This window comes from Sander vitreus, chromosome 22 (assembly GCF_031162955.1).
Source record: "Sander vitreus isolate 19-12246 chromosome 22, sanVit1, whole genome shotgun sequence".
Lineage (NCBI taxonomy): Eukaryota > Metazoa > Chordata > Actinopteri > Perciformes > Percidae > Sander > Sander vitreus.
The window spans coordinates 8,494,859-8,507,182 of record NC_135876.1 but is presented as its reverse complement, the minus strand read 5'-3'; the positions used below and the strand labels follow the sequence as shown (position 1 = coordinate 8,507,182).

The window sequence follows — 12,324 nt, the reverse complement described above, 5'->3', positions numbered from 1 at the left end:
GTGTTTATGTGTGTTCTGGGGGTGAAAGTGGAGAAGGTGTGATGAGATGGGAAGGATTAGAAGGTGCTTGTCTAAGAGTGGGAGGTTGAGCGGTGTGTGTGTAGAAGGGTACTAAAAAGACCATTAAAGTCCTTGCCCTCACATCCTGACAATACCCACAGGCACACAGAAACAAATTTGTGTTTGCTGATGTTCTAAAAGTGGGTAAATTTAAACAGCACTGGGGCCAAAACGTATAAACATAAAGACAAAGTGGAGAGAAGGATGTATGTTAAATATTTATACTTTAAGCAGATGACAAACTGTGACAAGCTATGACTGCTGACTGTTCAAAAGTTGGTTAGGGAAGTAAAAGTAATCCACAACATCTTGATTACAATTGTGTGTGAGTGTGTGTGCACTGTGCAGACAGCTGCCTATGATTTATGGGCTAATTGCTGGGCATATAGGGAGGGATATGACACAGACAGGCTGCTTGTTAAAATGTCAGAGGAGGAGGAGAGGGAGGGATCCAATCCGACATGGGTGGGGAGGGGGCCATATTGCCCGTTGGGTATGTACGGGTGGTGTGCAGGTTGGGCCAACATTGACTGAAGGCTGTGTGAGGAGAGATGAAGTTTAAAGAAAGAAGAACAAAATGTGTGAGTGTGTATACTTTAGGTGCTTGTGCACACACTGTGTAGTATGTCAGAATGTGATTTAATAAATTAAGAAGTAATCAGTCATACCCTTTCTTAGAAAACACAGATGCATGCATTGTCCCTATCATAGCTGTCAATCATTAAATCGTCAATCACACACCAGTGAGACAGCAGCAAGACTCCACACTCAACTTGTCAATGACACATTACCAAGCAACCAACTAGGAAAGCGTGCACTGGAAGACAGAGTGAGTCCACAACACAAACAGAGTCCCTAACGCGTGCCGTTCATGCTCACACCCCTCAGTCACCAGGCCAGGGTGTGGTACTTACGGTGCTCTCAGAAACGTCAGTTTCAGCAGCAACCCCAGGCCCCACCTCATCATCATAGGTTCTCGTGGGTTTGGACAGGGCCGTGCCATACTCATCATATGCTCCGTAATCATACAACCTGTTGTCAATCTCGCCCAAGTCATACTCCTTTAGGGTATATTCCTTAAGGTCATATGCTTCCGCACCAGTGTCCAAGTTGTCCACCGTTTCTGGGACAATGGACTCCGGAGCAATGGGAGTGGCCTCGGTGACATATGCACTGACAACATCCTCCTCCACAGCCTTCCAGGTGTCACCCAAGCGAAGAAGGGGGGCATAATGGTGAGCAACCAAGGAAATAAGCATGTTAGTTAAGCAATTGAGGCAAATGGTCTACTTGTAGATGTTATTAAAGCAAATTGAAACTAAATTCAGCATGATATGCAGAAAACAAAATTTTAAATAGCAATGGTAACACCATATTTATTCCAACAATACAAATCTTAAGTTATCATGGAGGAAGAAATATCGGACAGTTACTGGCCTGGCAGTGTTGTGTGATTGTAATTTGAATATGTCCAACAACAACAAAAATGGGCTAAACTATACACTGTCAGTGCTGAACCATGTTACTAATTATATGGTGATTAAGTACCTGCATTTACAATCCTAGAAAAAAAATTGGTGTTAAACTCTTCCAAGATGGATATGTTACAAATGATGTATGCGCTGTCAAATTACACATTCATGAAATACAGTTGTGCAGTAATCCCTACAGCACACCTAAGTTCAGTAAATAGACATGTTATAATACAAAGGAATAAATAAAGTGTTACCATAGTGGCTGAATAAAATCATCAACTCTGAGGATCAAAAGTTTGTTAACCATAAATGTCATACAGACTGTTATCTCAGCCTTCTTTTCTCTCTCATCATACAACCATACATGATATACTGATACAGACAGTAAAGAAAGGCTGAAATGACACTAGCAGCTATTTGCATGGGCATCTAATCAATCATCAGATTGTAGTAGCTGTGCACATATACAGAGTGCATCAAGATGCATACAACTAAAATTTACTTTTGTTAGTCAACAAATCCATTTTGACAGAATATGTTTTGAGCCGGCTGTGTATATATAAATACACTCTGTATTTGGCACAATTACTACCAACACAATCACCTGGCACAAAGTTTTCTTTCATTCCAAACTGATCACTGTTTAGCTTTAGCTTCAGATAACAACAAAGTGGATGCAATTACAGTTATTATTGGCAGTACTCCATCTTGCCAAGTGATATATTTAAAATTGCCTGGAGAATCACATCCCCTTTGTCAAACGCTGCGGTAGATAATGCACATTCATAGCTGGCTGTGAGGAGATTTTAGCCTTGGTAATCATAGTTCTTTTAGAGGTAATTAGCAGAACTAGTGATCAAAACCAAGCTTAAGATGTGATGGACAGGGCATATTTTGTTAAACAGATAATCCACTACTCTCCACATGTATTGTAAGTGACATTGGATGAGAGAGGCTCTGTCATCATCTACTTCTTTTAATTCTAGATAAGGCTGCAAATCTTGTCAACTCCTCTTTCTGTGGCTAATAAAAGCATAGTGGCTGAGGCAACAATTCTGAGCAAACATCTCTAAATATCAGAAAATATATAGTTGGCTCTTGGTAAAGGCGCTCATGTTACTTCACATAAAGTCTGAGTGGTTTCTATTAAAAAGAGGGCCACGTGTTTCCAGAACAAATACCCTTTTGTAATCATAATATGAAGATACGGTACAGTTAGTATGTCATTTGCTTGTTCAAGTAACAATTACTTCCATATGCCACACATTTGTAAACAACTAGGTTAACTTGTAGTGTCTGAATAGGTCTAATGTGTTCACTTGCTTTGAACTAACAAAATCTGCAGCCTTAGCTAGAAATGTATGACATGACATAACACTATAAAAACCTCCACAATATCCACCGCATTATTTTCTAAGCATGCAATGCATCCCTAGAATCCACACAGTGTATGTAGTGGAACAAGTGGGTTGTAGCTTTTAAACATTAACAAATTTTCCCTGTCCATCAGTTCTGCCACACATCAAAATCTTAAGTCAGAAGACACAACCATTCAATAGAATGGTTGTGTCATTTCATACCAGATACTTCCTTGGGTAAAATCTTCCCGTCTCACATTACCCAAAACACCCAACACCGGTTTTTAGAAGTAGATGAGAATAAGGATGAAAATTACCTCACTGGGTCCGCTCGTGGGAAAGGGAGCCTGAGTTTGAGTACCATCTACAGTTCCGTAGTCAAAGTCTGTATTGTAATCTCCTACATTGTTTGGCTGAATCATGTTGAAAAAAGGAAAGAAATATAAAGCGAAAGTTAACCCAAAGGCTCAAACCAGAGGTTATTTGCTAGGGGTCCTTTCAAGCTGGCTACTTCTACACAAAAGAGGTTAGGGAGCTCTCAGTCTGCCATCATAGATTTTCCCTTCAAGGTTGGAAGATCTTGATGGGATTTGTTCTTGTCTTAACATGAACGTTTACCCTAAAATTGCCTCTTGGTCGAGCTGGCGCTGTGGCCTGGTAGCCAGGCATCTGTCGCTTCTTCTTAGTGGCAAACTTTTTAGCTGGTGATTTTTTGGCAGCAAAGAAGTTTAAGGGCTTGGCCTTAGTTTTACTAAGGGACTTTCTGGTCCTCTTCTTTTTCATGGAGACACTACGTTTCTTTCTCTGGAAGAGGTTGCGGCGACAAAGAACACCAAGACAAACATGGAACATTCAAAAGTGGAAATGATTTAAAGACACAATACACGACCGTTGTACAGAGTCCATTCCAACAAAGCTGTCAGACCCCATGTGATCCACTTTCCAGTAACAGCCCATGTACAGTAGTTGGCCTGCATGGTGTTCTTTAAAGTATTGACCATGTACATCAACTACAAGGGCTGTAATTGGAATGCTGACCATGTTAAGGTTAACTTTAGATTATGTAACAGTTGGGTAAAAAGGATGCTGCACAACAGTTGAGGACTGGGCCTTTCATGTGACATACAGGAGAATTTTTGGGCACATATAAGGATCTACGTATCTGGGAAAGATGCACAAACAAAACAAACAGGATTTGCCTTTCAGCAACTCTTTAGAGCTATTGCAGTAATAAAATAGTAAAAGTAAAACTTTGCCAATATCCATATGTATACAATAGTTTTAAAGACATGCTGGAATGCAAAAAACACTCAAAGCAGATGACATTTTCCCAGTAAGAGAAGGCAGCAGCCTCATAAAACAGACACAAGGAGGACTGACACACTGAGTATGTTTACATGCACACTCAAAGTTCTACCTCCGCTGCCTTTCTGTAAGGTCATAATCAGAGTAGGCATAACCAGGTCAGGACAACTAGATTATTGCTCATCTTTCAATGTAGTGGGGCAAATCAACACTTTGAGCTGAAACATTCTAATCATAACATGATAATAAAGCAGATTACTCCCAGTTACTGGAGTACTTAAACATAACATTGAGACATCACACAGACAACACGAGACGAACTGAGGGATGGGATGGATGACTGACAAAAAGAGACATTACAAACTTTTTTTTCTTTTCTTTTCCTTTTTTCATTTACCTGTGGTTCAGAATAGTCATCGGTTGGAATGGTGTCTGTGGCTCCCTCAGAGTAATCATAGAACTGAGAATAATCTAAATCAGTAGTGTACTAGGGAGGTTGGGATAGAGAGAGAGGAGAGAGAGTGGAATGAAGAGAATTCTTAGCGTTAGCATTAGTGCTCTTTCAGCAAGAAGATGATACATACGGTACATATCATCCTGGGCATGCTACATGTTCAAACAGGTAAAGCCAAAGGGTTAATGCTATAATGCATTATAATGTATCATGTATAACATATTAAGATGCAGGTCTTCTAATAATTAACAAATCATAATGACCTTTAAATAATCAAAGCCAAGTGTTACTTGGAAACTAGCCATGTGCTTCTTAGCCCACAAATGTAAGCAGATGGGATGTTTAAAAACTCATAAAACAACAAGGAAACCACAAAGACAAAAATACCAGCTGCATTTCAGGGTTATCGTAACCTTTCTTACTGCAAGCATATAAATTGTACACTTTAAGTTAAGTAGTTCTCTTGCAGTTTCTTATCAAGGACGCGATAATGAAACTACAATATAATAATACTCTGATAAATGACTTCTAGTCATGAAGGTTTATCACTTCATGCTGCAACTTGAAAGTGAAGTCTGAAGATGATACTACGCTAAACTGATTCAAAATGATGGGTTATGGTATTTGGCAGCATGTGCATTTCCAATTATCAAATTAATGAAGCCTAGATGGATCTCTGGGAACTCTGGCACTGACTTAGGTCCAGGCTCCACATTGCAATTTTATAGCTGGTCGGTGTCCATGATTGTTTCACCCATGCTCCTTATAATCATCTTAATGATTAATGGGCTAATATAAAATAAGGGTTAACTTGTTGTATTTAAGACAGTAAGGCAGTTTTAAGTATGTGAGTAGTTAAAATTGCTAATACATCTATGGAATAACAAAGAGAGCCATGTATTCCACTGTGTCATTGGCTGCTGCTTGGTCAACTCTTACTCACACATTTAAGACTTATAAGTAAACAGTTGGGGTTAATAGGCTGTTATAAATTGCAGAAAAAGATCAGAGGAATAGAATAGGTAGCCCTACCAGCTGCTTTCATTATAACTTCAAAATTAACATTTCACATTGCATGTTGATCAGCGCTGATTGAACTCCTCAGCATTTGCACTGTGGTCATTCAATTAGTCATTGTTGGTACTTTAAATGGTAAATATACACTAAATATCACAGGTCAGACACCAGCTGCTGCTGCGCTGCTTACCATGCGTTAAAATCTTCAAGCCAGGTGCACGTCTTACCACACACACTTCGAATTAGGGACATCACACCATGCATTTGATCTTTGACAGCTGATGGAAGACACCTGCTATGACATCCCTAATTGGGTTGTGTCAAGATGTGCACGATGCACAGTTTTAATTATTGATTTAGTGCAAATTTACCCCAATGGTTCGATACAGTGTGTCTGCCAATATGTGAACATATTGAAATGTGTCAAATGAATAAATTCATATTCATATTACACTTATCTCTGTGATTGTCTTGCCAGTACTAGTGTAGGCAGCCTGACTAATCAGTACTCTGATTTACTTTACATGTCTACAATACCTGATCTATTGTATGGTAATTCTCCTTAATTATATTCTTTCTTTTATATTTTTAACAAAGATATTTTCCGTAGTGTAAAACCTGCTTAGCCACACACTGAAGTGGATCTGTGAAGTGCATTAACAGTACAAGGCAAAACCTCGCCAAAGTGGAAACAGATACACAGGCAACTATCAAAGCATTTCATTTGCGAATAGAACCTGTGAGTCCTTTGCATGTCAAAGACATCAGTAGGCCATGGAAATGACCATTAAGTAATGCTAAAGTGAAGCTCTCCAATATCTCCTGTTAGAAAAATAGAAATTAATCAGGGCCCTTGATTGGTTCTCTGTTGTATCTCCCCCACCACCCCTGGTTGGCTGACCTCTTTCTCTGGCTCCTGGGCCTGCAGGGAATCACTGTGGGGGGTGTGACAGTCGGGGCTGTAATGTTCACAGTAGTCATATGCTGCTTTGGGATCAGCCACAATCAGAAGTTGCTGGATGTCACCCTGCAGAAAACAGAAAAAGAAACGTGTGTCACATCACCTATCATCATACAGGAACATATGTTGCCCACAAGTAATCCTCCATTTACAAAATATATAGATAATATTAGAAATCACTACTTTGAATTAGATGTATTTACAAAGGTAGATGAAACCAGATCTTTAGCAAAAGACAAGCCTGTGTGCGCGCGCACACAAGCCTGCGCGCGCGCACACACACACACACACACACACACACGAAGGTCATGTCTCATCTTGCTCACACACACTGGGTGAAGTGGCCTACTGCAAATGCAAATCTTAAATTGCAGATGTGATCTCTTAGGTCCCATACACTTATAGAGTCTGGCAGAGTAACTACCCCTATTGTATGATTAAACAGCTTGACACACACCCCACAGAGTCCACACTCACATGGTGCAGGGAGGAAACTAAGTTCAGAGACTGGGAAGATTATTATTATCAGCGCCAGGGTTTACCTCAGGAAATCAAATAAACATGTATCATCAAGACACAAGCAACACCTGGCATGTCCATGTGTGCTACAGTAAAATACTTTTTCAGTAAGGTTTACTCTTCAACATTTACCGTTTTGTTTACTGTCACAGTATATTTTTAAGTTTAGATTTTAGCTGAACTGTAAAACACAAAAACAGCAAATAACATTATCGTTACTGGCCACAAAACAAGTCAAGCTCCAAATCAAACCCAATTATCAACAGCTTTTAATTTGAAGTTTAAAATAGCTCACAAGACCACATTACTTACTGATGGTGTCAGATGTAGTGAGTGTCAAAGGGGATTGTGCTAAAATTAAGCCATTTCTAAAAATTTTACTTGCAAAAAAAAAAAAAAAGAACAAAGATGTTGAGCAAAAACCAACAGTGCACAATGGTTTTGTCTGAAAACAATTAAAATAGCACACAGGAAAGAGTAAAACCTTGAAAATCTCAGACATGGTTTGTGATAGTTGCTCAAACCACAATGTTCTCTCTATGGTTGGGACAGCTAACCACAATGCTTGACACCATGCCAGCACCGTCTCGCCTCGTTTTCATTCCTACAGCCAAAGCACACAGCTCACTGCAAGACAGCAAACATATTGGCGAAAGCATCTGGATTTTTCTTTGGAGTCTGTAATTGTTTGAACCGAGTTCCTGGAGGCTGTTTTTTTTAGCCTTTATACACATTGTAAAGACAGCTGAGAGGGGGGGGGGTCTTGGGAGGTGGAAGAAGGAGCATGTCTTTGGTTAGGATGTTTGGCAGGCGAGATGCCTGAGCCCAGAGGTAAAATCCTGATGCACTTGTGTGAGCAAGGACACTATATGTTGAAGAGCAGAAGAGACGATTGGCAGAAAAACACGAGAGAAATGAAGCAGGCTGCAACATGTCATGAGAATGTGTGTGTGATTGTGTGTACACCTTCCTGTGTTTAAACTAGATCTATGGATCCTTAACATGTACCTTAGTATAAACATCAATGTGTTAAGGCTTGCCTCATGGGAAAACAAGCAGTGCTCCTTGAAACTTAAGATGTAACCATCCATCAACATCTCGTTGCACAGCTTCAGTTTGACGATGTACAGAGGAATGCTACTTTAACTTGATTTTCTCTCACTGGTTGAATGTATCTCTAACAATCAAAGCATATATTCTCATTCAAGTACAAGACACCAAACTTGAAACTATAACATGCAACACATTCTGCCTTGCTTAGTTCTACATTAAAGGGGTTTGGCTCATTACTCATATCATATAGATACACAGATTGCCAATCTAAAGAATGTTATGCCTCATTCCAGCCTTCTGATTTAATGGGCCAATCACAGTACTTTTAAGTTACTTTTAGTTAGAGTTAGATGAGAAAATTGATACCACTCTCATGTATGTATTGTTAGTATGACGCTACAACCAGCTGCTGGTTAGCTTAGAAACTATGCTATCCATTAAAATATGAGCAGACAGATACTTTTAAAGGGGAACACAATCTAAATATTAAATATTCCAATATTTGATTTGGCCTATGGAAGTTAAATCAATATTTGTGAACATGAACTACTCTCTCTCAGACAGAAACCACAGAAGTAAGTCTCAAACTTGTGATGTCATCAAGCATACATTGTGGAGCTGCTCCATAGACAATGAATGGGAGACTGATTTTCTTTTTTTATACCCAAATGAGCTTCATTCTATTGTAGTGTTCTTAGGTCTGAAACAGAAAATGTACCCATATACTCGGAACATACCCCTGGGTGCTCTGTGTTATCTATATAACATCTTTCTAAATTCATTGTCTATTGAGCAGTTCACACTTTATAACATTATTTACTTGATAACATCACAAATTTGAGTTTTAGCACTCTAGTTTTTGGCTTTGGGAAAGAGTTGTTCCTGTTCACTAATATTTTTGGACTGTGTTACACCATAGGAATAACATGTATGAATTTTGAAAATGGGCATAGTTCCCCTTTAAATCATTGGTGTCCGAGTTGTAAGAAGAATTGTGCACCTTTCCTGATAACATCAATTAATGTCAGTGTTAGCTATTGAAAACATTTACTATACTGACCATGAAAAGTCAAAATTGGCCTGCCAAAGAGGCATAGGACAGCATTAAACCTAGGTGCCAAGTCTGGAAAGGCCTTAGCTGAGTGTGTGTCGTGTATACTGTATGTGTGTTTGGGAAGGCTCGGCAGAGAAAGAGAGATCAAGCCTTGCCCTGAGTCAAGTTGACATGTATTACCTCATGTGTCACCCTAAGACCAACAGTGAATGCTTGAACCCTGCCTAGAGTTAGCTCTAATTAGTTCATGTCTGAGAGCCACCCGTCTGCAAACAAATAGGCTGTGGAGACATGGTGTTCAATCTCTGGACCACATCAGTACAACTAGGAGACTTTTGACTGTTTCAGGGTTAGACATGAGCATGACAGACAAATTCAATAATACATGTACATGAAAACAAGAAAAAATGGGATGAACATATAGGCTACTGTAGGTGTTAGTATAAAACCACTAAGTCTAAGGTTAAAAAGATGCAAACTGAAGCTGAAGAACACCTAAATGAATTTGATAATCAACTTTACATATACTCCTACCGACAACTTTCTTCCGTCTTTCCAGTAAAAAGAGCCGAGTCACCAAACAAACAAGAGCCAACTCACAAAGCCAAGACAAGGCAAGTGAGAAACTGATGTCAACTCAGGAGGGAAACACTACTAGGGATCCAGAGACAGACAGGCAGGGATTAAGAGAGAGCAGCTGGGATGGTAAAATGTGTTTTTTGCTGGGAAACACCTGGGGAGAGTTATGATGAGGCTCTGGGCCTGTCTTCCATTGTGGACTGCTGAGATAAAAGCCCTTGGCAACTTGGAGCAAAGCCAAAATATGCCCCTTCCTAGCTATAGCACAGCACAGCACAGAAACAGGCCACGAGGCTGTGTGTTAATGACTACCGTGTCAGAGGTCAACGAGAAAAGAGAGAGGCTGAAAGAGAGAACCAGGGTCAAGATCAACACTTGAATTGTGAAAATCCATTTACTACTCCATACCTGTTATATCCTCTGTTTTGTTATGCACTCTTGGCAGTGTTCACCTCAAGTGGAGCTTAAGGAGCATTTAAAAGCATTATTAATCTTTGAAAAACATTTAAGTGCATAATAATTCTTACTATCAGATGACAATGTAAAAAGACAAGAAGATACTGCATATTGTGTATATTATAGCATTATGTCAAACTATTAGGGCTGCTAGATTATGGAAAAAATCATAATCACGATTACTTTGGTCAATATTGAAATCATGATTATTTAACACGATTATTCATTGACTTTTGAAAATATGTTGCAAGTATTGAACGTAAAAAAATAGTGAAACAGTTCAACAGTGAAAACAACTTGAACTGTGAAATTTCCCGCTTCAACATTTTATTTTTCATTCAGGACACAAGACAAAATAAGAGTTTACTTCCAAAACGTAATGTGCAAAATAATATTTTTTCTAGATTACTCTGTTTTTGTGTTCATTAGGAGCCAAAACCCTAATCACAATTAAGCACAGCCCTACAAACTATATGATTGTTTTATTTGAGATGTTTTTGACTGGAGAGCTGGTTGATCTCTCTTGTCTAAGAACTGCTTTGACTCTGTGGTGTCTGTTCAGAACTATACAGTATGTAGTGTAAACTACATCACTACTAACACATCTGGAATGTGTGATCTAAATTCTTTCATTCTGCATTTAATTAACACTGGCTTTCTTACTTTCATTGTGTTAATCATAACTAAAATATACCTATTAGTAAAGCTATCAAGTCATTTTAAAGTAGTTACTCTCAGTTTGACATAGTAGGATCAAATAATATTTCCCTCTGTGATGCAGTGCAAACAGGGACAGAGAAATAAAACCATCTTTTTCTCAAAGAAAATCTTTATCCACCTTGACCTCATCCTGTCCACAAGGCACCTAAATACACATGGAGGAGGTCAAAGGTTACAGTCGTGCACGATAACAGAGTTCCCACAGAGGAGCTGCATGAAGACAACCTCCATGTTTTCAATGGTCAGTATACAGCACCGTTTAGTTTTGGCTCTTTTGTCTTTTCTCTACTAAAATCCAAACGCATGTTGTAATTACAAGGCGAGTGCAGGGCATCACTGGCCAAATCAAAACACAAGTAGTCGTCACCATTGGTCTTTTGACATACCTTTGCCCAGGGCAACATACCTTTAGTCTGACCATAGCTAACTGTAATTAAACAGCCCCGTACAACAATTAGTCACTTCCTTAAAGCCTATACAGTACAGTTTCTCTGAGAAGACAGAAGAAAAAAAGAGACAGAAAGAAAAGGCAAAAGGAGTTTTCACACTGAACAGTTGGAGCATCAACTCTCCAAAACATGGCATTAAAAGGACAGAAAATAGCTCATTTAAATATAACAGTTTAAAGAGCTATAAAGTAGCTGTATTGTTATGCAATATATATAATCCATTGGCAGTTGTAAAAAAAATTCTGGAATCTTATAATCAATCTGAAATGTGGGCAAAACACAGAATGCCCTCCTTAGTGATGCTTCTGAGAATGCTATCAAGGCTAGCAGACTCGCTAAAAAAACTATCCAACACAAACTATTATGTTAATTTTAAGCAGCATGCATCTTCTGGCAATACTGGTGGTGTGGCATTGAGACATAGACCACCTCAGCCCCATCTAGTCCTTATGGTAAGACACACTGAGCACTGATGAGTGTTTGCTACCCAAAAATAAAGGGAATAGGCAGGTATGTATATTTAGTGTGCTCGATTCAGACAGGTAATGTCAGCGAGGCATGAATAGACGGTCTCATGACTTTGGCACGGTAGGGAGGCCTCAAGGTGGGGAGGGTTGAGAGGGAGAAGGAGGTGGTGAGCAGGGGAGAATATGCAAGGGAAGGGGGGTGAGGAAATGAGGAAGGCCTGACGGGGCAATGAAAGACTCCCATTCATCTGAACCAGATCCCTTTGCGACGGTGGTCGCCTCCAACCGGGGGCAGGTATGGCATGAATAGACGTTTATGAAAAATGTGGGTCAGCTTGTGAAAACAAATGTCAGGGTTTGAATAAGGGAGCAAATGTTTTATTATTACTGAATAAAT

At 39.4% G+C, this 12,324-nt stretch overlaps 1 protein-coding gene across 7 annotated transcripts in view; it reads right to left on the bottom strand.

Annotated features, from left to right (window-relative positions):
- The window catches only part of col11a1a (collagen, type XI, alpha 1a), an 85,524-nt gene that overhangs the window by 60,210 nt on the left and 12,990 nt on the right, over positions 1 to 12,324 (bottom strand). For 2 of the 7 annotated variants that reach the window (XM_078280238.1, XM_078280237.1), the window contains exons 5-8: positions 6,571 to 6,696; positions 4,596 to 4,685; positions 3,211 to 3,306; positions 975 to 1,256 (exon numbers count right to left, since the gene is read on the bottom strand). In XM_078280238.1, coding sequence (XP_078136364.1) covers positions 975 to 1,256; positions 3,211 to 3,306; positions 4,596 to 4,685; positions 6,571 to 6,696 — 594 coding nt within the window. Of the gene's footprint in view, positions 1 to 974; positions 1,257 to 3,210; positions 3,307 to 3,511; positions 3,698 to 4,595; positions 4,686 to 6,570; positions 6,697 to 12,324 lie in introns of all 7 variants that reach the window. The other 5 variants (XM_078280240.1, XM_078280242.1, XM_078280239.1 and 2 more) reach the window with 5 other exon arrangements.